General features: G+C 45.7%; 1 protein-coding gene across 1 annotated transcript in view; it reads left to right on the top strand.

Annotated features, from left to right (window-relative positions):
- The window catches only part of LOC138854131 (zwei Ig domain protein zig-8-like), an 86,441-nt gene that overhangs the window by 8,468 nt on the left and 51,991 nt on the right, over positions 1–25,982 (top strand). The window contains exon 2 of the mRNA XM_070095341.1: positions 6,703–6,925. Coding sequence (XP_069951442.1) covers positions 6,703–6,925 — 223 coding nt within the window. The remainder of the gene's footprint in view (positions 1–6,702; positions 6,926–25,982) is intronic.

The raw sequence follows: 25,982 nt of genomic DNA on the forward strand, positions 1-25,982 counted from the left end.
CCCAGTCACGCTAGCCAATACTGTAAATACCGAATTACAGAAAATATCTACCTGGATGAGGACTAACAAACTTACACTAAACATTGACAAAACCTACTTCATTCAGTTTGGTAACAGAGCTACAGATGTCCCTCTTAACATAATGATAAATGGATCACCTATCACAAAACTAACAGAGGGAAAATTCTTAGGAATCCACCTTGATAATAGACTCAAATTTCATACACATATACATCAAATTTCTAAGAAAATTTCCAAGACTGTAGGCATACTATCGAAGATACGGTACTATGTTCCACAGTCAGCCCTCCTGGCCCTATATCACTCTCTTATTTACCCCTATCTCACCTATGGAATTTGTGCATGGGGCTCAACAACAATTAACCATCTCAGACCACTAATTACCCAACAAAAGGCTGCAGTTAGAATGATAACAAATTCTCACTACAGGCAGCACACTCCACCAATATTCAATACACTAAACCTACTCACCATACAAAACATCCATACTTATTACTGCACCTATTACATACATAGAACACTTAACTCTGATATTAACCCTCCCCTCAAACATCTCCTTGCCAACCTCAACAGAACACATGACCATAACACAAGGCACAGATCACTCTTTGATGTTCCTCGTGTCCATCTCACACTATGCAAAAACTCAATGCACATAAAAGGCCCTAAAATCTGGAATTCATTACCTGTAAATATAAAAGAAACACAACCTGTTTATAAATTCAAGTCTCTTCTCAAAGATTACTTACTCACCCAAAACCAAATAAATACTGAATAACTGAACATTATAAATTGTATATCTTAAATGTTTCTCACAATTATATCACATAAATGTTAAACCTAAAACCCAATCTAACTTTATTATTTTTTAAATACACTACCAAACAGAATCACTACCTAACTGAATGCAACCATATGACCTGTCTTTGTAATACTCACTTGTGCTTTATAGTTATCTGTTTACATTAATGTTTTATCACTGATTTCATCATTGCTTAGTAGCAGCGCTGTATAGTCCTTGTGGCTTAGCGCTTCTTTTTGATTATAATAATAATAATAATCATTGCTTAGTTAATCTTAAGTTAATTTTAAGCCAGCCCGTAATGCTATGCATAGTATAAGTGGCTTTGGCATACTGCTCTTATCTGTATTTTTTTGTACCTCTGTATGTGTGCACAAATTGGAAATAAATAAATAAATAAATAATAAATACCTCGTCTTAAAGCTATATATGGTTCCTGCCTCCACTACATCACTTGCTACACTGTTCCACTTCCTGACAACTGTATGACTGAAGAAATACCTCCTAACATCCATGTGACTCGTCTGAGTCTTCAGCTTCCAGTTGTGACTCCTTGTTTGTGTCCCCTCTCTGGAACATCCTGGCTCTGTCCACCTTATCTATTCCACGCAGTATTTTGTATGTCGTTATCATGCTTCCCGTGAACCTCCTGTCCTCCAGAGTCGTCAAGCCGATTTCCCTCAACCTTTCTTCGTAGGGCATTCCCCTGAGCTCCGGAACCAACCTTGTTACAAACCTTTGCACTTTCTCTAATTTCTTGACGTGCTTGACCAGGTGTGGGTTACAAACTGGTGCTGCATACTCCAGTATGGGCCTGACGTACACAGTGTACAGTGTCTTGAGCGATTCATTACTAAGGTATCAGTTGATGTGTGCTTCCGGAGACGTGCTCGGTGTTACGCTCACCCCAAGATCTTTCTCCTTGAAAGAAGTTTGCAATCTTTGGCCACCTAGCCTATACTCTGCTGTCTTCTTTGCCCTTCCCCAGTCTTCATGACTTTGCATTTGGCGGGGATGAATTTGAGAACCCAGTTGCTGGACTACGTGTTCAGCCTGTCCAGGTGTCTTTGTAGTCCTGCCTGATCCTGCTGTATATATAATGGTGTCTGTGGTAGAGTCTGCAACTGAATCAGCACTAGGACAGGAGACTCTGAAGAAGAGTGATGTTCTGGTTACATGTACCTCTCTCAGTGAGTCCATATTAACCCGAGTCATTTGCGGGAATTTGAATATTGTTATTACTGGTTTCTCTTTCACATTCCCTCTCAGAGACTGTCATACTAAATTGAACGATTAGTTATGCATGAATTTGTAGACTCAAATCAGAAAAGCTTAACAGTAGTAGGTTTTTGTTCTGTAAGTATATAAATCATATTTTCTCAAGAGGCTTCTTCCAATTATTTGATAATAGCAGTTGTCAACGAAATCGGCTTAGAGTTTAAAGGGCCTTGCATTTTCCATTTGTATGCTAATATACTTTTTCGTAATATCTTTAAAATGTGTGAGGCTGTGGGTAAAATGTGTGAGGCTGTGGGTAAAATGTGTGAGGCTGTGGGTAAAATGTGTGAGGCTGTGGGTAAAATGTGTGAGGCTGTGGGTAAAATGTGTGAGGCTGTGGGTAAAATTTGTGAGGGTGTGGGTAAAATGTGTGAGGCTGTGGGTAAAATGTGTGAGGCTGCTGGTAAAATGATATGCGGTGAAGCAGCTGCGGTTGATGGGACCAAGACAAATGTTAAAAGCATTTGGGGATATAATTTTGAAATGATTTGCGCTTTTATTTAATGCATGAAAGAGGGGGAAGTCCCTAGGGATTGACAGAGAGAATGCATGGTCTTATAAAGGCAAAGGTGACAAAAAAGAGTGTAAGAATTATAGGGGAATAAGCCTGTTTATTATACCTGGTAAGGTGTATGGTAATTGTTATTGAAAGAATTAAGTGATCGCAGTTGAACAAGGTTTTAAAAAGGATAACGTAAGTAAAGACAAGTATTTACAGTGCATTTACGAGGATAGTGAGGCTCAGGTTAGGGTATGTAGGAGAGAGGTAGATTATTGTCCAGTAAAAGTAGATCTGGGGAATGCGTGATGTAACCACAGTTGTTTAATGTATTTATAAATGGGGATGTGAAAGAAGTGAACGCAGAAGTGGATGAGGATACTTGCGGTTTTGAACTATAACATCGGCGCCCCTCTAACAAGACAGTGATGGAGTGATGGTGAATTTCATAAAGTGGATAATATAAATCCAATCCTTGGCATATTCTTGTAAAATCCAAAATGCTATTTTTTTCCATATTTTTTTTTTGTCAACTGCGAATTCTCTCGCATCCTCTTCTTTATTTCAACATCTTCCATATGAACTTTCCGAGCATAAAAATCCACTACAATTAAAAGGTCTTTTCTGAATTCAGTATTAAACTATTTAATACCTCACATTTTTTCCCTTTACTACAGTGGCTCTGCAATTCTATATTGTCCCCAACAATTAGTCTACTTTTTCCGAACTTGCATAAAAGACTTGGGTTATGCTGATTTAATGTTTTCCTCTGCTCAAATACTAAGTCTAGATTTGACGTTTCAATGATTCTCTCACGATGTTTCACGATGTTTCTCTCACGATATTTCACTCATGATGCTTCTCTCACTCACGATGTTTCTCTCATGTTTCACTCACGATGCTTTGTTATTGCTGTTCTTGCTGTTGAACAACGGTTTAGTGCCGATGGAGGTAGCGTAGGTAGCAATGATACGACCGTGGACTAGTTTGGCTTTAATTGGATAGGAGTGAGTACACAACGAGCAGTGTGAGGGAGTGACCGCAAGCCAGTCCGTGGTGGGGAGCACTTGTGCCTCCCAAGTCAGTCGTCCGTGAAGTGAGAGTGAGTGGGCCCAGCGACTCATTGATCTGGGTAGGCCTAGAGAGGGAAGCACTTAAGTGCCGCGAAATATGAACTAAGCTGGCAGACAGCATAGGCTGTCTGTGCTGACAGTACAAGCTGTCTACATTTGATCGGCCACGCACCTCGCGTCGGGACCGTAGGTACAAAATAATTACTTAAACTAGCTACCCCACGAAGGGACTGGCTTTCGCTCACTTGTAAATCAAAAATGGACATAAAATGCAACAGGCAAAAAAAAAAAAACAACTCTCCCATCCTGGAGGAAGAGAAAACTGGCTTGCCCGCGCAGCTCTCACGATGTTTCTCTCACGATGTTTCACTCACGATGTTTCTTTCACGATGTTTCTCTCACGAAGTTTCTCTCACGATGTTTCTATCACCATGCTTCTTTCACTTAAGATGTTTCTCTCACGATTTTTCTCTCATGATGTTTCTTTCACTCACGATGTTTCACTCACAATGCTTTTCTCACTCAAAATGCTTCTCTCACTCACGATGTTTCTCTCACGATGCTTCACTCACTTTTCTCACTCACGATGTTTCTCTCACGATATTTCTCTCAAGATGTTTCACTTAGGATGTTTCTCTCACGATGTTTCTCTCGCGATGCTTCTATCACTCACGATGTTTCTCTCACGAAGCTTCTCTCACTCGTGATGCTTCTCTCACTCACAATGATTCTCTCACTCACAATGATTCTCTCACTCACAATGATTCTCTTACTCACGATGCTTCTCTCACTCACGACGTTTCTCTGACTCACGATGTTTCTCTCATGATATTTCTCACGATGTTTCTCTCACGTTACTTCTCTTACTCATGATGCTTCTCTCACTCACGATGTTTCTCTTACTCGCGATGTTTCTCTCACGATGCTTCCCACTAACAATGTTTCTCTTACTCACGATGCTTCTCTCACTCACGATGTTTCTCTCACGATGTTTCACTAGGATGTTTCACTCACGATGCTTCTCTCACGATGTTTCTCTCACGATGTTTCACTTAGGATGTTTCTCTCGCTCAAGATGCTTCTCTCACTCAGGTTACTCTCACGATGTTTCACGATGTTTCACGATGTTTCACTTAGGATGTTTCTCTCACTCACGATGCTTCTCTCACTCACGGTGCTTCTCTCATTTACGATGCTTCTCTCACTCAGGTTGTTACTCTCACGATGTTTCACAATGTTTCTCTCACGATGTTTCACTTAGGATGCTTCTCTCACTCACGATGCTTCTCTCATTTACGATGCTTCTCTCACTCAGGTTGTTACTCTCACGATGTTTCACAATGTTTCTCTCACGATGTTTCACGATGTTTCTCTCACGATGTTTCACTTAGGATGCTTCTCTCACTCACGATGCTTCTCTCACTCACGATGCTTCTCTCACTCACGATGCTTCTCTCACTCACGATGCTTCTCTCACTCACGATGCTTCTCTCACTCACGATGCTTCTCTCACTCACGATGCTTCTCTCACTCACGATGCTTCTCTCACTCACGATGCTTCTTTCACTCACGATGCTTCTCTCACTCACGATGCTTCTCTCACATACGATGCTTCTCTCACTCACGATGCTTCTCTCACTCACGATGCTTCTCTCACTCACGATGCTTCTCTCACTCACGATGCTTCTCTCACTCACGATGCTTCTCTCACTCACGATGCTTCTCTCACTCACGATGCTTCTCTCACTCACGATGCTTCTCTCACTCACGATGCTTCTCTCACTCACGATGCTTCTCTCACTCACGATGCTTCTTTCACTCACGATGCTTCATTTAGCTGTTTATACATGATAAAACCCGCCACTAAATTTACGAATTCTGTCGATCTTTAGTTTACGGTTTCAGTCTCAGAAGATGTCCTCACTCTGCTTCCTTATAATCTACAGTTACAAAAACTTTTTTTCACGACCATTTTTCAGCATTTGTTCTTTTATTACATTATGGAATCTGTAATTCCCCATTCCTCTTATCAGTTCGTATCTCCCATTTAACAGCTCTCTTAAATATTTGGTTTTATGCACTCTCTACTAAGGTTTTCTAATCTTTCTTAAATTTCACTCTTATTTGTTGTGGATTGTAGTTACGATAACAGGAACTTTTTCAATATTTCCAATCATTGTATTTTTCCCATATTCTGTCCAGATAGTTTCTGTCAAATACTTTATTATTCACAATTTTCAATTTAGTTTTAGTTAGACTATTCCAGGTTTCATTTCGTGTATTATGTCACTTTTAGACTTGTCTTTTTGAGATTATTCCATCTATATTAGCATATAAAATATATTAGTGTATTAATATGTTTGTCACCGTGAAGCTTAACCACGTCAGATTTGTTAGCTTAATTCAGTCCGAATGGCAGTTCCTTATCTATGGGCCCTGAAGATATGTAACTTGATGCCTCAGACTGTAGGAGTGAGTACAGCCTCTCCTCACTTAGCGACGTACTTGTTTACTGACGCCTCGGACTTACGACGGGCTCTCTGACCAGTATTCATACCTAAATAATGTATATTAGTGCTGATTTCCTTTATTCTGTTTATTTCAGTATACAATACACTACTGTGTAAACATTTAAAAATATACCAGAAATGTTATAAATGGTGCAGAGGTGGAATTAAATCAATATCAAAGAAGGCTCCTCACTTAGCTGCGAATTTGTTTAACTACGTGATCTTAGGAACATAACTCCGTCGTTAAGTAAGAGGCTGTACATCACAAACGCTTATAATTGCAAATTCTCCCGGCGTGAATCCAGTATGGCTGACAAGTGTGAAGTCTCTCTGCCTGTCATGCGAGTGCTACCCTTAATAAAGGTTGCCGTCTTACCTTGCCCCCACCGCAGTGCTGACACAGCTGAATTCTATAGCGCTGACACAGCTGAATGACACATCTCATGTCGAAGGCCAGTGTCAGATGAATTTTCCTAATGAATAAACTAACAACAATTAACATACATCTCTCTTCCTCAGGTATCGTGGATCAGAGTGTCAGACCTACACATCCTGACGGTAGCACAGTACACTTACACCGCTGACGACAGGTTTGAGGTCATCTATTCGCCGGCCTCTAACTCTCAGTCATGGGTGCTAAAAATCAACTCTGTTCAGCCACGCGACTCAGGACGTTACGAGTGTCAGATTAACACTCACCAGACCGATCCCATCACCTTCCCTGTCTACCTCACTGTCTTCGGTGAGTACGCCAACCTCATCTATCACTTTTTCCCGTCTACCTCCTCCTTTCCATTGAATACTGTCATCTTCTCCATCACTCGTACTGACTATTTCATTGTCTTCTGTGCTCACTGTTAATTTCCTCGTCTTCCATGCCTGTTTCTCAGATTATCAGTCCATCTTCGATTATTTCTTTCACGTATCTGTCAGCTTCACACAAACTGAATTTCATTATTTTATTTTTCACTAGATTACGTATGAGATATTGCTGAAATGTTCCTCAGTGTAGAGTTCTCGATTCAAAATTGAAATGACACGGGTTCAGTTACCAGGCAAAATAAGATTAATGAGCAAACCTTGCACCTGCTGTCTCTGTTTAAATAGCAATAAGTGCAAGTTAGTTGATGACATCCTCAGGATGGTATCCTGAGGATGTCAGTACACTATAGTGGTGCTGACTGACTGTTGCAGAGGCATCATAGGGAGTAGTAATATATATAATAGAGCTGGTCTTTCAGATGAGCTAAGATTGTACTCGAGCGCTTCCACAGTAAATAAAATAGTGCAAAAAAATGCCGAGTACAAGGCGCATGATTCTTTGAGTACTAGTGTGATTAAAGAGCTAAATATCATTTGAATTCAGTCAGAAAAGGAGTTAAATAATAGAATATTTGTGGGGTAAACCTGAGCCTCTCGCTTCTCATATTATTATGGGTCAATGTTGCTGTGGTTAGCAGAGCAAGAGGATGACAGAGGAAGGAAGATCTGCTTCACCTGCAAAGCAAAACTACCAGTGAGATCACACTGAATTTTATAGGGTTATCAATGTTCTTTCTTCGGGTAACATATCAAGGGTTGGGCAAATATTATTGTTAGTGGGTTTGGGTTTGAAAAGGAGCTGCCAAGTATGAGCCAGTAGGCCTGCATAGTATAAGCCAGTAGGCCTGATGCAGTGTTCCTCCTTATGTTTTTATGTTCCACCTTCAATAGCTAACTCAGCCTCGGTGTCAAAAGTCTTCCTAGATCGGTGGATTCATACACGTCATGTTTACCTCCTGCCACAGTTCCAAGACTTACATTCAAAATACTTCTTCACTGTCTTCCAAATATTGTTGATGATGGTGCTGTGTTTCTTAAACTGCAGCCACCATTTACTATAACATAAAAGTCAGTAAAATCAACAATGGTTTACTGTGAACTGTCATAATTTTACTATAAGGCGATACCTTCACTACACGGTGGACCGTGGCCTGGTGGCGAAAGCTCTCGTTTCACAAGGAGAGGGACAGGGTTCAATTCCCGGCGTAGGGGTGGAAACATTGAACATGTTTCCTTACACCGGTTGTCCCATGTTCTCCCATCAGTAATAATGGGTACCTGGGTGTTAGTTAACTGGTGTGGGTCGCATCCTGGGACAAAACTGATCTAATTTGCAGGAAATGCTCAGCATAACAAGTGACTTTCTATATAAGTATGTCATTGATGTCAGCTATGGTTTGTATACCTTGTACATGTACTTTTAGAAATAAAGATATATTAGTATATTATTTATTATATACTTTTATAATGCCATCCAAATCGTCATCGTCCATTCATGGAGAATCTGCCAGAATTTTCAGCAGATTGGATATTACAAATGTTATTCAGCTTCCAGCAGGTATATACCTACATAGTTTGTTCTACGACTTTGTGAATGCTCTTGACATATTTCTGTCATACTTTTAAGTGATAATTTGTAAATATGACAGATAAAACAAAAATATTTTGCCAGTCATGTAGTACGTAAAACATTTTTTTAATACAAAAATCAGTTAAAAGAATCATTAAATTAATATATTGCACTAATATCAAGTAATACAAACTAAATTTTTGCTGACCTAAATAGATTTTAGAACGGTTAGATTAGGTTAGGTGGCTAAATTATTTTTTTATCCAAAACTGAAATATACTGACAGGTCAGAAGTTCATTTGTATGTATCAGATTTTGAGTGGTGAAGCATTTGTTTCAGAGAAATACAGACACCAGCGCCGCCTACCAGCCTCTGACACGACACTCTGGTGAAGTAGGTAATTTGTTGAGATGCGAATCTGGCCCAGTGGCTAAGGCGTCGGTCTGGAGTTTTGTGACTCTCTGATTGCGGGTTCTAACCCCAGTCTTGGCATCGTTTGTTTGTAATCGTGTCATTACGATTTCGTGAGTCGAGTTTAACTTGACTTCCCGGCTCTCTGGCGATCCAACAGTTTTATAAGCAGGAAAGCGGAGCCTCAAAGGATTTGACAGGCTGATTTGAATTTGGAAAATAGTCTGTGTACTATTCACCTTTTCACATCATGTTACTACGGAAATTACCACCTCTCCCACCCCCCTGCCCCCCGGGATGTGGGACTATCATTCTGCAAGCAATATTCCTCGTGGGGCTCGTCACCTTGTATCTCAAACCTCAGGCAGCTGGGATCACCGTCTCAGTAATGGTTCTCGCAGTTATGTGCACTCGATAGAGTTCAGTCCATATTTTACACAGGTGTCCATATCTCAGTCTTCAAATTCAGGTGACTCAATCTTCAACTCCTACCACTGACGGCTACTGTATTTGCGCCACCTTGGAATACAGCCAGAGTACATTACCACAGAGTACATTACCACAGAGTACATTACCACGGAGTACATTACCACAGAGTACATTACCACAGAGTACATTACCACAGAGTACATTACCACAGAGTACATTACCACAGAGTACATTACCACAGAGTACATTACCACAGAGTACATTACCACAGAGTACATTACCACGGAGTACATTACCACGGAGTACATTACCACAGAGTACATTACCACAGAGTACATTACCACAGAGTACACTACCACAGAGTACACTACCACAGAGTACACTACCACAGAGTACACTACCACAGAGTACACTACCACAGAGTACATTACCACAGAGTACATTACCACAGAGTACATTACCACAGAGTACATTACCACAGAGTACATTACCACAGAGTAAATTACCACAGAGTACATTACCACAGAGTACATTACCACAGAGTACATTACCACGGAGTACATTACCACGGAGTACATTACCACGGAGTACATTACCACGGAGTACATTACCACGGAGTACATTACCACGGAGTACATTACCACGGAGTACATTACCACGGAGTACATTACCACCGAGTACATTACCACAGAGTACATTACCACCGAGTACATTACCACCGAGTACACTACCACAGAGTACACTACCACAGAGTACACTACCACAGAGTACATTACCACAGAGTACATTACCACAGAGTACATTACCACAGAGTACATTACCACGGAGTACATTACCACGGAGTACATTACCACGGAGTACATTACCACAGAGTACATTACCACAGAGTACATTACCACAGAGTACATTACCACAGAGTACATTACCACAGAGTACATTACCACAGAGTACATTACCACAGAGTACATTACCACAGAGTACATTACCACAGAGTACATTACCACGGAGTACATTACCACATTACCACAGAGTACATTACCACAGAGTACATTACCACAGAGTACATTACCACAGAGTACATTACCACAGAGTACATTACCACAGAGTACATTACCACGGAGTACATTACCACGGAGTACATTACCACGGAGTACATTACCACGGAGTACATTACCACGGAGTACATTACCACAGAGTACATTACCACAGAGTACACTACAACAGAGTACACTACCACAGAGTACACTACCAAAGAGTACATTACCACAGAGTACATTACCACGGAGTACATTACCACAGAGTACATTACCACAGAGTACATTACCACAGAGTACATTATACACCTCTGCACAGTTTTTCAAGCCTTACCTTACATTCAATTTTTTTTTAATTTCTTTTATTTAATTAACATTTCGTGATTGTGAATTATATATTTGTGTAATTTTTAATAACTTTTTGTGTAAACATAATTATCTTCACTTGTTATTACACAGGTGTCACTGTGTGAGGCTGCCTTCACTACACAGGTGTCACTGTGTGAGGCTGCTTTCACTACACAGGTGTCACTGTGTGAGGTTGCCTTCACTACACAGGTGTCACTGTGTGAGGCTGCCTTCACTACACAGTTGTCACTGTGTGAGGCTGCCTTCACTACACAGGTGTCACTGTGTGAGGCTGCCTTCACTACACAGGTGTCACTGTGTGAGGCTGCCTTCACTACACAGGTGTCACTGTGTGAGGCTGCCTTCACTACACAGGTGTCACTGTGTGAGGCTGCCTTCACTACACAGATGTTACTGTGTGAGGCTGCCTTCACTACACACGTTGTCACTGTGTGAGGCTGCCTTCACTACACAGATGTCACTGTGTGAGGCTGCCTTCACTACACAGGTGTCACTGTGTGAGGCTGCCTTCACTACACAGGTGTCACTGTGTGAGGCTGCCTTCACTACACAGATGTCACTGTGTGAGGCTGCCTTCACTACACAGATGTTACTGTGTGAGGCTGCCTTCACTACACAGATGTCACTGTGTGAGGCTGCCTTCACTACACAGATGTCACTATGTGAGGCTGCCTTCATTACACAGATGTCACTGTGTGAGGCTGCCTTCACTACACAAGTGTCACTGTGTGAGTCTGCCTTCACTACACAGATGTCACTGTGTGAGGCTGCCTTCACTACACAGATGTTACTGTGTGAGGCTGCCTTCACTACTCAGATGTCACTGTGTGAGGCTGCCTTCACTACACAGATGTCACTGTGTGAGGCTGCCTTCACTACACAGGTGTCACTGTGTGAGGCTGCCTTCACTACACAGATGTCACTGTGTGAGGCTGCCTTCACTACACAGATGTCACTGTGAGAGGCTGCCTTCACTACACAGATGTCACTGTGTGAGTCTGCCTTCACTACACAGATGTCACTGTGTGAGGCTGTCTTCACTACACAGGTGTCACTGTGCGAGTCTGCCTTCACTACACAGATGTCACTGTGTGAGGCTGCCTTCACTACACAAGTGTCACTGTGTGAGTCTGCCTTCACTACACAGATGTCACTGTGTGAGGCTGCCTTCACTACACAGATGTCACTGTGTGAGGCTGCCTTCACTACACAGGTATCACTGTGTGAGGTTGCCTTCACTACACAAGTGTCACTGTGTGAGTCTGCTTTCACTACACAGATGTCACTGTGTGAGTCTGCCTTCACTACACAGATGTCACTGTGTGAGGCTGCCTTCACTACACAGATGTCACTGTGTGAGGCTGCCTTCACTACACAGATGTCACTGTGTGAGGCTGCCTTCACTACACAGATGTCACTGTGTGAGGCTGCCTTCACTACACAGATGTCACTGTGTGAGGCTGCCTTCACTACACAGGTGTCACTGTGTGAGTCTGCCTTCACTACACAGATGTCACTGTGTGAGGCTGCCTTCATTACACAGATGTCACTGTGTGAGGCTGCCTTCACTACACAGATGTCACTGTGTGAGGCTGCCTTCACTACACAGGTGTCACTGTGTGAGGCTGCCTTCACTACACAGATGTCACTGTGTGAGGCTGCCTTCACTACACAGGTGTCACTGTGTGAGGCTGCCTTCACTACACACGTTGTCACTGTGTGAGGCTGCCTTCACTACACAGATGTTACTGTGTGAGGCTACCTTCACTACACAGGTGTCACTGTGTGAGGCTGCCTTCACTACACAGGTGTCACTGTGTAAGGCTGCCTTCACTACACAGATGTCACTGTGGTAGGCTGCCTTCACTACACACATTGTCACTGTGTGAGGCTGCCTTCACTACACAGATGTCACTGTGTGAGTCTGCCTTCACTACACAGATGTCACTGTGTGAGGATGCCTTCACTACACAGGTGTTACTGTGTGAGGCTGCCTTCACTACACAGGTGTCACTGTGTGAGGCTGCCTTCACTACACAGGTGTCACTGTGTGAGGCTGCCTTCACTACACAGATGTCACTGTGTGAGGCTGCCTTCACTACACAGGTGTCACTGTGTGAGGCTGCCTTCACTACACAGGTATCACTGTGTGAGGCTGCCTTCACTACACAGGAGTCACTGTGTGAGGCTGCCTTCACTACACAGATGTCACTGTGTGAGGCTGCCTTCACTACACAGGTGTCACTGTGTGAGGCTGCCTTCACTGCACAGGTGTCACTGCGTGAGGCTGCCTTCACTACACAGGTATCACTGTGTGAGGCTGCCTTCACTACACAGATGTCACTGTGTGAGTCTGCCTTCACTACACAAATGTCACTGTGTGAGGCTGCCTTCACTACACAGGTGTCACTGTGTGAGGCTGAATTCACTACACAGGTGTCACTGTGTGAGGCTGCCTTCACTACACAGGTGTCACTGTGTGAGGCTGCCTTCACTACACAGGTATCACTGTGTGAGGCTGCCTTCACTACACAGATGTCACTGTGTGAGGCTGCCTTCACTACACAGATGTCACTGTGTAAGGTCGTCTTCACTACACAGATGTCACTGTGTGAGGCTGCCTTCATTACACAGATGTCACTGTGTAAGGCTGCCTTCACTACACAGATGTCACTGTGTGAGGCTGCCTTCACTACACACGTTTCACTGTGTGAGGCTGCCTTCACTACACAGATGTTACTGTGTGAGGCTACCTTCACTATACAGATGTCACTGTGTGAGGCTGCCTTCACTACACATGTGTCACTGTGTGAGGCTGCCTTCACTACACAGATGTCACTGTATGAGACTGCCTTCACTACTCAGCTGTCACTGCGTGAGGCTGCCTTCACTACACAGGTGTCACTGTGTAAGGCTGCCTTCACTACACAGATGTCACTGTGTGAGGCTACCTTCACTACACAGGTGTCACTGTGTGAGGTTGCCTTCACTACACAGGTGTCACTGTGTGAGGCTGCCTTCACTACACACGTTGTCACTGTGTGAGGCTCCCTTCACTACACAGGTGTCACTGTGTGAGGCTGCCTTCACTACACAGGTGTCACTGTGTGAGGCTGCTTTCACTACACAGGCGTCACTGTGTGAGGCTGCCTTCACTACACAGGTGTCACTGTGTGAGGCTGCCTTCACTACACAGATGTCACTGTGTGAGGCTGCCTTCACTACACACGTTGTCACTGTGTGAGGCTGCCTTCACTACACAGATGTCACTGTGTGAGGCTGCCTTCACTACACAGGTGTCACTGTGTGAGGCTGCCTTCACTACACAGATGTCACTGTGTGAGGCTGCCTTCACTACACAGATGTCACTGTGTGAGGCTGCCTTCACTACACAGATGTTACTGTGTGAGGCTGCCTTCACTACACAGATGTCACTGTGTGAGGCTGCCTTCACTACACAGATGTCACTGTGTGAGGCTGCCTTCATTACACAGATGTCACTGTGTGAGGCTGCCTTCACTACACAAGTGTCACTGTGTGAGGCTGCCTTCACTACACAGATGTTACTGTGTGAGGCTGCCTTCACTACACAGATGTTACTGTGTGAGGCTGCCTTCACTACACAGATGTCACTGTGTGAGGCTGCCTTCACTACACAGATGTCACTGTGTGAGGCTGCCTTCACTACACAGGTGTCACTGTGTGAGTCTGCCTTCACTACACAGATGTCACTGTGTGAGGCTGCCTTCACTACACAGATGTCACTGTATGAGGCTGCCTTCACTACACAGATGTCACTGTGTGAGTCTGCCTTCACTACACAGATGTCACTGTGTGAGGCTGCCTTCACTACACAGGTGTCACTATGTGAGTCTGCCTTCACTACACAGATGTCACTGTGTGAGGCTGCCTTCACTACACAAGTGTCACTGTGTGAGTCTGCCTTCACTACACAGGTGCCACTGTGTGAGTCTGCCTTCACTACACACGTTGTCACTGTGTGAGGCTGCCTTCACTACACAGGTGTCACTGTGTGAGGCTGCCTTCACTACACACGTTGTCACTGTGTGAGGCTGCCTTCACTACACAGATGTCACTGTGTGAGGCTGCCTTCACTACACAGGTGTCACTGTGTGAGGCTGCCTTCACTACACACATTGTCACTGTGTGAGGCTGCCTTCACTACACAGATGTCACTGTGTGAGGCTGCCTTCACTACACAGGTGTCACTGTGTGAGGCTGCCTTCACTACACAGATGTTACTGTGTGAGGCTGCCTTCACTACACAGGTGTCACTGTGTGAGGCTGCCTTCACTACACAGATGTCACTGTGTGAGGCTGCCTTCACTACACAGGTGTCACTGTGTGAGGCTGCCTTCACTACACAGGTGTCACTGTGTGAGGCTGCCTTCACTACACAGGTGTCACTGTGTGAGGCTGCCTTCACTACACAGATGTCACTGTGTGAGGCTGCCTTCACTACACAGATGTCACTGTGTGAGGCTGCCTTCACTACACAGGTGTCACTGTGTGAGGCTGCCTTCACTACACAGGTGTCACTGTGTGAGGTTGCCTTCACTACACAGGTGTCACTGTGTGAGGCTGCCTTCAATACACAGATGTCACTGTGTGAGGCTGCCTTCACTACACAGGTGTCACTGTGTGAGGCTGCCTTCACTACACAAGTGTCACTGTGTGAGGCTGCCTTCACTACACAGATGTCACTGTGTGAGGCTGCCTTCACTACACAGGTGTCACTGTGTGAGGCTGCCTTCACTACACAGGTGTCACTGTGTGAGGCCGCCTTCACTACACAGATGTCACTGTGTGAGGCTGCCTTCACTACACAGGTGTCACTGTGTGAGGCTGCCTTCACTACACAGGTGTCACTGTGTGAGGCTGCCTTCACTACACAGGTGTCACTGTGTGAGGCTGCCTTCACTACACAGATGTCACTGTGTGAGGCTGCCTTCACTACACAGGTGTTACTGTGTGAGGCTGCCTTCACTACACAGGTGTCACTGTGTGAGGCTGCCTTCACTACACAGGTGTCACTGTGTGAGGCTGCCTTCACTACACAGATGTCACTGTGTGAGGCTGCCTTCACTACACAGGTGTCACTGTGTGAGGCTGCCTTCACTACACAGGTATCACTGTGTGAGGCTGCCTTCACTACACAGGAGTCACTGTGTGAGGCTGCCTTCACTACACAGATGTCACTGTGCGAGGCTGCCTTCACTACACAGGTGTCACTGTGTGAGGCTGCCTTCACTACACAGGTATCACTGTGTGAGGCTGCCTTCACTACACAGATGTCACTGTGTGAGGCTGCCTTCACTACACAGGTGTCAGTGTGTGAGTCTGCCTTCACTACACAGATGTCACTGTGTGAGGCTGCCTTCACTACACAGGTGTCACTGTGTGAGGCTGCCTTCACTACACAGGTATCACTGTGTGAGGCTGCCTTCACTACACAGATGTCATTGTGTGAGGCTGCCTTCACTACACAGGTGTCACTGTGTGAGTCTGCCTTCACTACACAAATGTCACTGTGTGAGGCTGCCTTCACTACACAGGTGTCACTGTGTGAGGCTGCCTTCACTACACAGGTGTCACTGTGTGAGGCTGCCTTCACTACACAGGTGTCACTGTGTGAGGCTGCCTTCACTACACAGGTATCACTGTGTGAGGCTGCCTTCACTACACAGATGTCACTGTGTGAGGCTGCCTTCACTACACAGATGTCACTGTGTAAGGCCGTCTTCACTACACAGATGTCACTGTGTGAGGCTGCCTTCATTACACAGATGTCACTGTGTAAGGCTGCCTTCACTACACAGATGTCACTGTGTGAGGCTGCCTTCACTACACACGTTGTCACTGTGTGAGGCTGCCTTCACTACACAGATGTTACTGTGTGAGGCTACCTTCACTACACAGATGTCACTGTGTGAGGCTGCCTTCACTACACAGGTGTCACTGTGTGAGGCTGCCTTCACTACACAGATGTCACTGTATGAGACTGCCTTCACTACTCAGCTGTCACTGCGTGAGGCTGCCTTCACTACACAGGTGTCACTGTGTAAGGCTGCCTTCACTACACAGATGTCACTGTGTGAGGCTACCTTCACTACACAGGTGTCACTGTGTGAGGCTACCTTCACTACACAGGTGTCACTGTGTGAGGCTGCCTTCACTACACACGTTGTCACTGTGTGAGGCTGCCTTCACTACACAGGTGTCACTGTGTGAGGCTGCCTTCACTACACAGGTGTCACTGTGTGAGTCTGCCTTCACTACACAGATGTCACTGTGTGAGGCTGCCTTCACTACACAAGTGTCACTGTGTGAGTCTGCCTTCACTACACAGATGTCACTGTGTGAGGCTGCCTTCACTACACAGGTGTCACTGTGTGAGGCTGCCTTCACTACACAGATGTCACTGTGTGAGGCTGCCTTCATTACACAGATGTCACTGTGTGAGGCTGCCTTCACTACACAGATGTCACTGTGTGAGGCTGCCTTCACTACACACGTTGTCACTGTGTGAGGCTGCCTTCACTACACAGATGTCACTGTGTGAGGCTGCCTTCACTACACAGGTGTCACTGTGTGAGGCTGCCTTCACTACACAGATGTTACTGTGTGAGGCTGCCTTCACTACACAGGTGTCACTGTGTGAGGCTGCCTTCACTACACAGATGTCACTGTGTGAGGCTGCCTTCACTACACAGGTGTCACTGTGTGAGGCTGCCTTCACTACACAGGTGTCACTGTGTGAGGCACTACACAGGTGTTACTGTGTGAGGCTGCCGTCACTACACAGGTGTCACTGTGTGAGGCTGCCTTCACTACACAGGTGTCACTGTGTGAGGCTGCCTTCACTACACAGGTGTCACTGTGTGAGGCTGCCTTCACTACACAGATGTCACTGTGTGAGGCTGCCTTCACTACACAGGTGTCACTGTGTGAGGCTGCCTTCACTACACAGTGTCACTGTGTGAGGCTGCCTTCACTACACAGATGTCACTGTGTGAGGCTGCCTTCACTACACAGATGTCACTGTGTGAGGCTGCCTTCACTACACAGGTGTCACTGTGTGAGGCTGCCTTCACTACACAGGTGTCACTGTGTGAGGCTGCCTTCACTACACAGATGTCACTGTGTGAGGCTGCCTTCACTACACAGATGTCACTGTGTGAGGCTGCCTTCACTACACAGGTGTCACTGTGTGAGGCTGCCTTCACTACACAGGTATCACTGTGTGAGGCTGCCTTCACTACACAGGTGTCACTGTGTGAGGCTGCCTTCACTACACAGATGTCACTGTGTGAGGCTGCCTTCACTACACAGGTGTCACTGTGTGAGGCTGCCTTCACTACACAGGTGTCACTGTGTGAGGCTGCCTTCACTACACAGGTGTCACTGTGTGAGGCTGCCTTCACTACACAGATGTCACTGTGTGAGGCTGCCTTCACTACACAGATGTCACTGTGTGAGGCTGCCTTCACTACACAGATGTCACTGTGTGAGGCTGCCTTCACTACACAGGTGTCACTGTGTGAGGCTGCCTTCACTACACAGGTGTCACTGTGTGAGGCTGCCTTCACTACACAGGTGTCACTGTGTGAGGCTGCCTTCACTACACAGGTGTCACTGTGTGAGGCTGCCTTCACTACACAAGTGTCACTGTGTGAGGCTGCCTTCACTACACAGGTGTCACTGTGTGAGGCTGCCTTCACTACACAGGTGTCACTGTGTGAGGCTGCCTTCACTACACAGGTGTCACTGTGTGAGGCTGCCTTCACTACACAGGTGTCACTGTGTGAGGCTGCCTTCACTACACAGATGTCACTGTGTGAGGCTGCCTTCACTACACAGGTGTCACTGTGTGAGGCTGCCTTCACTACACAGGTGTCACTGTGTGAGGCTGCCTTCACTACACAGGTGTCGCTGTGTGAAGGCTGCCTTCACTACACAGGTGTCACTGTGTGAGGCTGCCTTCACTACACAGGTGTCACTGTGTGAGGCTGCCTTCACTACACAGATCACTGTGTGAGGCTGCCTTCACTACACAGGTGTCACTGTGTGAGGCTGCTTTCACTACACAGGCGTCACTGTGTGAGGCTGCCTTCACTACACAGATGTCACTGTATGAGGCTGCCTTCACTACTCAGCTGTCACTGCGTGAGGCTGCCTTCACTACACAGATGTCACTGTGTGAGGCTGCCTTCACTACACAGATGTCACTGTGTGAGGCTGCCTTCACTACACAGGTGTCACTGTGTAAGGCTGCCTTCACTACACATATGTCACTGTGGTAGGCTGCCTTCACTACACAGGTGTCAGTGTAAGGCTGAGTCTGCCTTCACTACACAGATGTCACTGTGTGAGGCTGTTCACTACACAGCTGTCACTGTGTGAGGCTGCCTTCACTACACAGGTGTCACTGTGTGAGGCTGCCTTCACTACACAGATGTCACTGTGTGAGGCTGCCTTCACTACACAGGTGTCACTGTGTAAGGCTGCCTTCACTACACAGATGTCACTGTGGTAGGCTGCCTTCACTACACAGGTTGTCACTGAGATAGGCTGCCTTCACTACACAGGTTGTCACTGTGTGAGGCTGCCTTCACTACACAGGTGTTACTGTGTGAGGCTGCCTTCACTACACAGATGTCACTGTGTGAGGCTGCCTTCATTACACAGATGTCACTGTGTAAGGCTGCCTTCACTACACAGATGTCACTGTGTGAGGCTGCCTTCACTACACAGGTGTCACTGTGTGAGGCTGCCTTCACTACACAGATGTTACTGTGTGAGGCTACCTTCACTACACAGAAGTCACTGTGTGAGGCTGCCTTCACTACACAGGTGTCACTGTGTGAGGCTGCCTTCACTACACAGATGTCACTGTATGAGACTGCCTTCACTACTCAGCTGTCACTGCGTGAGGCTGCCTTCACTACACAGATGTCACTGTGTGAGGCTGCCTTCACTACACAGATGTCACTGTGTGAGGCTGCCTTCACTACACAGGTGTCACTGTGTAAGGCTGCCTTCACTACACACTGTGTGTTCACTGTGTGAGGCTGCCTTCACTACACACGTTTTCACTGTGTGAGGCTGAGGCTGTGTGAGGCTACCTTCACTACACAGGTGTCACTGTGTGAGGCTGCCTTCACTACACAGGTGTCACTGTGTAAGGCTGACTTCACTACACAGATGTCGCTGTGGTAGGCTGCCTTCACTACACAGGTTGTCACTGAGATAGGCTGCCTTCACTACACAGGTTGTCACTGTGTGAGGCTGCCTTCACCACGCAGGTTGTCACTGTGTGAGGCTGCCTTCACCACGCAGGTTGTCACTGTGTGAGGCTGCCTTTACTACACAGTTTGTAACTGAGGTAGGCTGCCTTCACTACACAGATGTCACTGTGTGAGGCTGCCTTCACTACACACTGTGGTATTGCCTTCACTCACTGTGTACCAGGCTGCCTTCACTACACAGTGATGTCACTGTGTTGCTGTCGTAGGCTGCCTTCACTACACAGGTTGTCTCTGTGATAGGCTGCCTTTATTACACAGATTATTACAGTGGTAGGCTGCCTTCACTACACACGTCGTCACTGTGGTAGACTGCCTTCACTCTACAGATTATCACTGTGATAAGCTGCCTTCACTACATAGGTTATCACTGTGGTAGGATGCTTTCATTACACCGGTTGTCACCGAGGTAGTCTGCCTTCACTACACAGGTTGTAACTGTGGTAGGTTGCCCTCACTACACAGGCTGACACTGAGGTAGCCTGTCTTCACTACATAGGTTGCCACTGTGGTAGTCTGCCTTCACTACACAGGTTGTAACTGTGGTAGGTTGCCTTCACTACATAGGTTGTAACTGTGGTAGGTTGCCTTCACTACATAGGTTGTAACTGTGGTAGGCTGCATTCACTACACAAGCTGACACTGAGGTAGCCTGTCTTCACTACATAGGTTGTCCCTAAAGGAATCTGTCCTCACTACACAGGTTTAGTAAAAGGACACAAGTGCAACTAATGTGACATTTTATTGTGGCAACTTTATGTCTCGGAGATATGTCTCGACCCCTGCAACACACAAAAAACACATTATCTCACATACACCCATACTAACACAGCACATAATCCCTTCCCCCGACTCACAATTTCACACAAAGCTGCAGGTACTAGAGCATCTTAACAGGATAAAAAAAGACAAGGATCTGAATGGGGAGGATGCAAAGACAAGGGAACCGAGGATGGATGACCTGGAAAGGAAGAATAAGTAGAAAGGCTGAAGAGCAAAATGGATCAAGAATGGGAAAAAAGGTTAAATGAGCTTTGCAGTAACATGTTAGAGAAGCTATTTGCAGAGAGCAAGATGTGGGAATCACGATCAGTAGCTGCTGAGACAGATACAGAGACTGGAGGAAGAACTGGATGTGTCGAAGCAAGATATAAAGATGAGGTCTGAAAGGAGCAAAGTGACTGAAATATGAACTTCAGCAGGCGGCGAGGGGACTGAAGGAGGGGATGGAGCAATTAAATCCCTTACAGAAGTAATATCAGGCCATCAGAGTGTCCAGGAGATGATATGAGAAACAACAAAGATGTTTACCCCAGATCCAGAGATATGAAAGGAAAAGAAATGTTAAGAGAGGTCAATAATTACTCATGAACTTCAGGAGACTGAAGGGAATACCTATGATGAAGGAAAGCACTGGGAGGAAAAAAGAGATAAAAAGCATCATTGCAATAACAGGAGAGGACATGTCTCAAGTAAATAATTTTAACAGATTTTGGGGGTATCTGGGGAAAAATCAACCAATCAGATTAACATTCAAGACAGAAGTGGTACAGAACAGGATACTACAACAGAAGGCACTGTTAAAGAACTCTCAAGATTATCAACAAGTGTACCTCAAGCGAGACAGAACATGAAAAGGAAGGGAACAACTGAGAGTAAGCCGAAACCAGTGGAAGGAGAGAGACAGGAACAGACAGGAAGGCAGGTACAAACAACACACGCACACACACACAGGCCTACAGTGTAGTGGGTCACAAGCGCCAGGCTCCGAGAATCTTAGTGTTTTAGGGCGTGTTTTAGCAGCTAGAAGCAACCAGTGTTAGTGACAACGTCAGTGAACAACCCTACAAGTGATAACCAAAGTTATTAGTTAAAAAACATAAAGAAAAGGCGAGAGAAAATCTGAAATTATACAACAAAATTTCAAAGTGCCAGTTCGTTAAAGGCCTAGTTGGCACTTGTTGCCACAGTTACAAATATACAAAGTACAAAGCGAGTGACTAAAGACAAAAGATCAAAGATGAATTAAGAGAGGATGGTTAACGAGAAACTGTGAGGTAGCATACAGCGAGTGTGAACAAGCTAGCCAGAAAGGGGAAATGTATATATACATACATATATATAAATATAACCAGAGAAGGTGGCAGCAGTAGGCCTGAGGAAACAGAGCCGCCATAACAGGTTGGGTGTCATACAAATAAGAAATAAGAAGTGTACTTACCAAAAGTGAAGTGTAAATTATAAAAGAAGCAATATACAAGTGATAAGTGTGGTAAATGAGGACTCAAACGGGCAGTGAGAATAGAATAATTGAAGAGGTTGGAGGCTGAAGGGCCAGGAGCACGAGAGTCATCGTACAGCGAGCATCGTACATCAGGCATCTGGATGGACGTCCCCTCTGAGGAGTAACGTACAAATCACCTGTTTGTGGTTGGCGGGAAGTTTTGAGTGGTAGAGCCGGCCCTACGATCACTGGTAGCTGGCTATCACAAACTCTGCTCCAGAGTGATTATCATACACACAACACCTAGCAGTAGTAGGAAGATAAAATCTGTAGGAGCAAGGAATAGGCAGGAGGAGTAAGTTGGGGCCAATAGGACTAACAACAGTTTTAAGAGATAATGTTTTAAGACACAAAGACAGTATAACCTGAGAAGCAAGTATTGGGTACACATGTAGTATAAGGTAGTACACAACTGGTGAGAGAGAGACTTTAACACACACTAGTATTATAATTATTAGAATTACTCTCAGTATTAATGGTATTTTATTGGTATTATGGATACATAGAGGTGAGCTGTATTTCTGGGACACACAAACAACTCACGTGCTCATGCACGCGCGCGCACACACACACACACACACACACACGCACACACACACACACACACACACACACACACACACACACACACACACACACACACACACACACACACACACTTGGGCCAGGAGCTGAGTCTAGACCCCCTGAAACCACAACCAGGTAAATACACACACACACCCACTCATTCAAACAGCTGATCCTTGGAATTTGACCGCATTCCCCACCTCTCCCCCTCTCTCCCACCCTCCTCTTTAGCCTTCTCTCCCCTCCCTCTTTCTATCTTTCTCTCTCCCCCTTCCTCGCATTTCTCTATCACATAGCCTTTTCCCTCACCCTCCTCTCTCCCTCTCTTTCTCTGTCTCTCTCTACCCATTCTCTCCCCCCTCTCGTTTCTCTCTCTTTCCCTCCCTAGTCTTATCTCTCAACCCCATCCTCCCTCCTATCTCTCCATCTTTCTACCCTTTAACTCTCCCCCTCTTTCTCTCTCCCTCCTCTAGCCTTCCCCCTCTTATTTTCTCTCTCCTCTAGCCTTGTCCCTCCCCCCCCACACACACCCTGAAAACCCATAAACTTCTCTCTGTGGTAAAATACATAACCTTCTTTCTGTGGTAATAAAAAAAAATGGGTGGCCCTGAAGGGCAGAAAGCCAGAGATCTGGTGGATGAACCAGGGAGGAAAGATTGGGAGTTAGAGCTCCAAAAAAGGGAGGAAGAGTGAGGAACGAAGATGGAAGAGCTTGGCAAGATAATGGAGGAGCGGATAGCTGAAGAGTGCAGGAATTGGGAGCTACAAGTCTTAGCAGCAGAAACTAGGATACATTGCTTAGAAGAGAAACTGAAAAACCTAAAACAGATTAGAGAGATAAATGACAATTCAGATGCAATAACAGGAAATTCTATGTCAGGCACAGACAAGGGGAAGGTAAGAAACAATGGAGATGTGCCATACGCGAAGGCCCTATCAGACCCACGTGGGGCCAGGGAAAAGACGAGGAGCATACTAAGATCAAATGACAGGTCCAAAGACAATGAAGGTATGTTATATGCAGAGACTCTAACAGCCAACTACAGTAGCAAGGAACAGCTGATCATGAAAGACAGGTCCCTGAGAATAGAAGGTTCAGATAGGACAGGGACTGAAGGCAAGAACATTTCAATGGAAGGAAACAAAACACCTCAGAGGATGCAAATGGAGACTCAGTGGGAGGAGGAAAGGGAGAGGTCAGTGTTTTTCTATGGGTTCCAAGAAGCCAAGGGGGACAACTTCGAAGAAATAAAACAGGAGGAAAAAATGATTGAAGGCATCATGAAAACAATAGGTGAGGGTGATATGACCCAGGTGACAAATTTTTGGAGAATTGAGTGGTTTGCGAGTGGAAGGATATGGCCTGTCAAAGTAATTTTCAAGGAAGAATCAGCTCGAACCAGGATTCTGCAAGAGAAAGCACAACTGAGGGACAAACAGGGGTACCAGAGAGTATACCTCGATCGCGACAGAACACAAGAAGGGCTACACTGAAAGAGAGGGTACAGAGATGCAAGGAGGAACGAGAGTCAGTGATGAAGATGAGCAGGACCCAGACACAGGAGGAAGGGCAAACACACCCCACAGAATCTCCCACCGAAAGACTCCAACCATGACAATCCCAACGCAACTGAGCAACCCAAACCACAACCCACTCACTCTTCCGTCTTCCAGCAACACCCACATCACAAACCTCACCCCAACAGCTGTCCCTTATGGGCATTCTGACCCCACCCCTATGATCACAAACCCCACCTACACCACAGTCCCCATAGGCCCCCACCAAGGCTCCTGCCCCCCAACCCCAATATTCTTGCAGGACCACAGTGATAGAAAAGAAGCTGAAAGTTTGGTACACAAACGCGGACGGAATAACGAATAAACATGAGTGGCACGAAAGAATCAGTGAGAAGTCCCCAGACATCATAGCAGTCACAGAAACAAAACTCGCCGAGACAATAACAGATGCAATCTTCACACTGGGGTATCAGATCCTGAGAAAAGATAGAAAGAGTAGAGGGGGAGGAGGCGTTGCACTGCTCATAAAAAACTGATGGGGATTTGAGGAAATGGAAGGCATGGACGTGATTGGAGAAAGAGACTACATATTAGTTGTGGCCAGTCATTACACCGCACAAGACACCTCTCTCACACACACACGCACACAGGGGCAGGGCAGTGTTACTACCGGTAGTTATTAGCAGTAAGAATACTTAGGAAGCTAGGAAGTCTTCTCTTAATGTGAACAAGGAATATGATAATAACCAGCAACAATTAATACTTAAATCCAGAAAGGGCAATAAGTGGAGAGAGTAGCATAATTGGGAAAGATAAATGAGACTAAATTTGTGCTTACACAACGGATCTTTCAACCACACCACCTACCCCCCCCCCCTAACCATCCCTCCCTCACACACAAGCACGCACACACAAGGGTAGACACTCATAGAAGCTCTAGACCCTAGTAGCAAGTTCGCTTTTTATAACCCAGAATTACTGGTATGTGTTAGCAGTATCTCCCCCTCACATCTCCCCCATACACACGAACACACACATACACACACCTGCACTAGGACAATATGGTAACTAACTAGGCGAATACACATGCACACATACACACACACACACACACACACACACACACACACACACACATGCACATACACACACACACACACACACACACACACACACACATACACCCACCACCACTTGACACAAACACTTGACACAAACACGTACCCCCCCTCCCCTAACCACCTCTCCCCCTTCCCTAACCACCTCACCTTAGCCACCTACCCCTCCCCCAAACCACCTAACCCCTCCCCAAAACATCTAACCCCTCCTCAAAACATCTAACCCCCCAACTACCTCCCTCCCTCCAATAACCATCCTCCCCCTCCCCCATAACCATCCATTCCCTCTCTCTCTCAAACACATACTCCCCCTCCCCTAACCACCTCTCCCCCTTCCCTAACCACCTAAC

This window comes from Cherax quadricarinatus, chromosome 50, assembly GCF_038502225.1.
Source record: "Cherax quadricarinatus isolate ZL_2023a chromosome 50, ASM3850222v1, whole genome shotgun sequence".
NCBI classification, from domain to species: Eukaryota; Metazoa; Arthropoda; class Malacostraca; order Decapoda; family Parastacidae; genus Cherax; species Cherax quadricarinatus.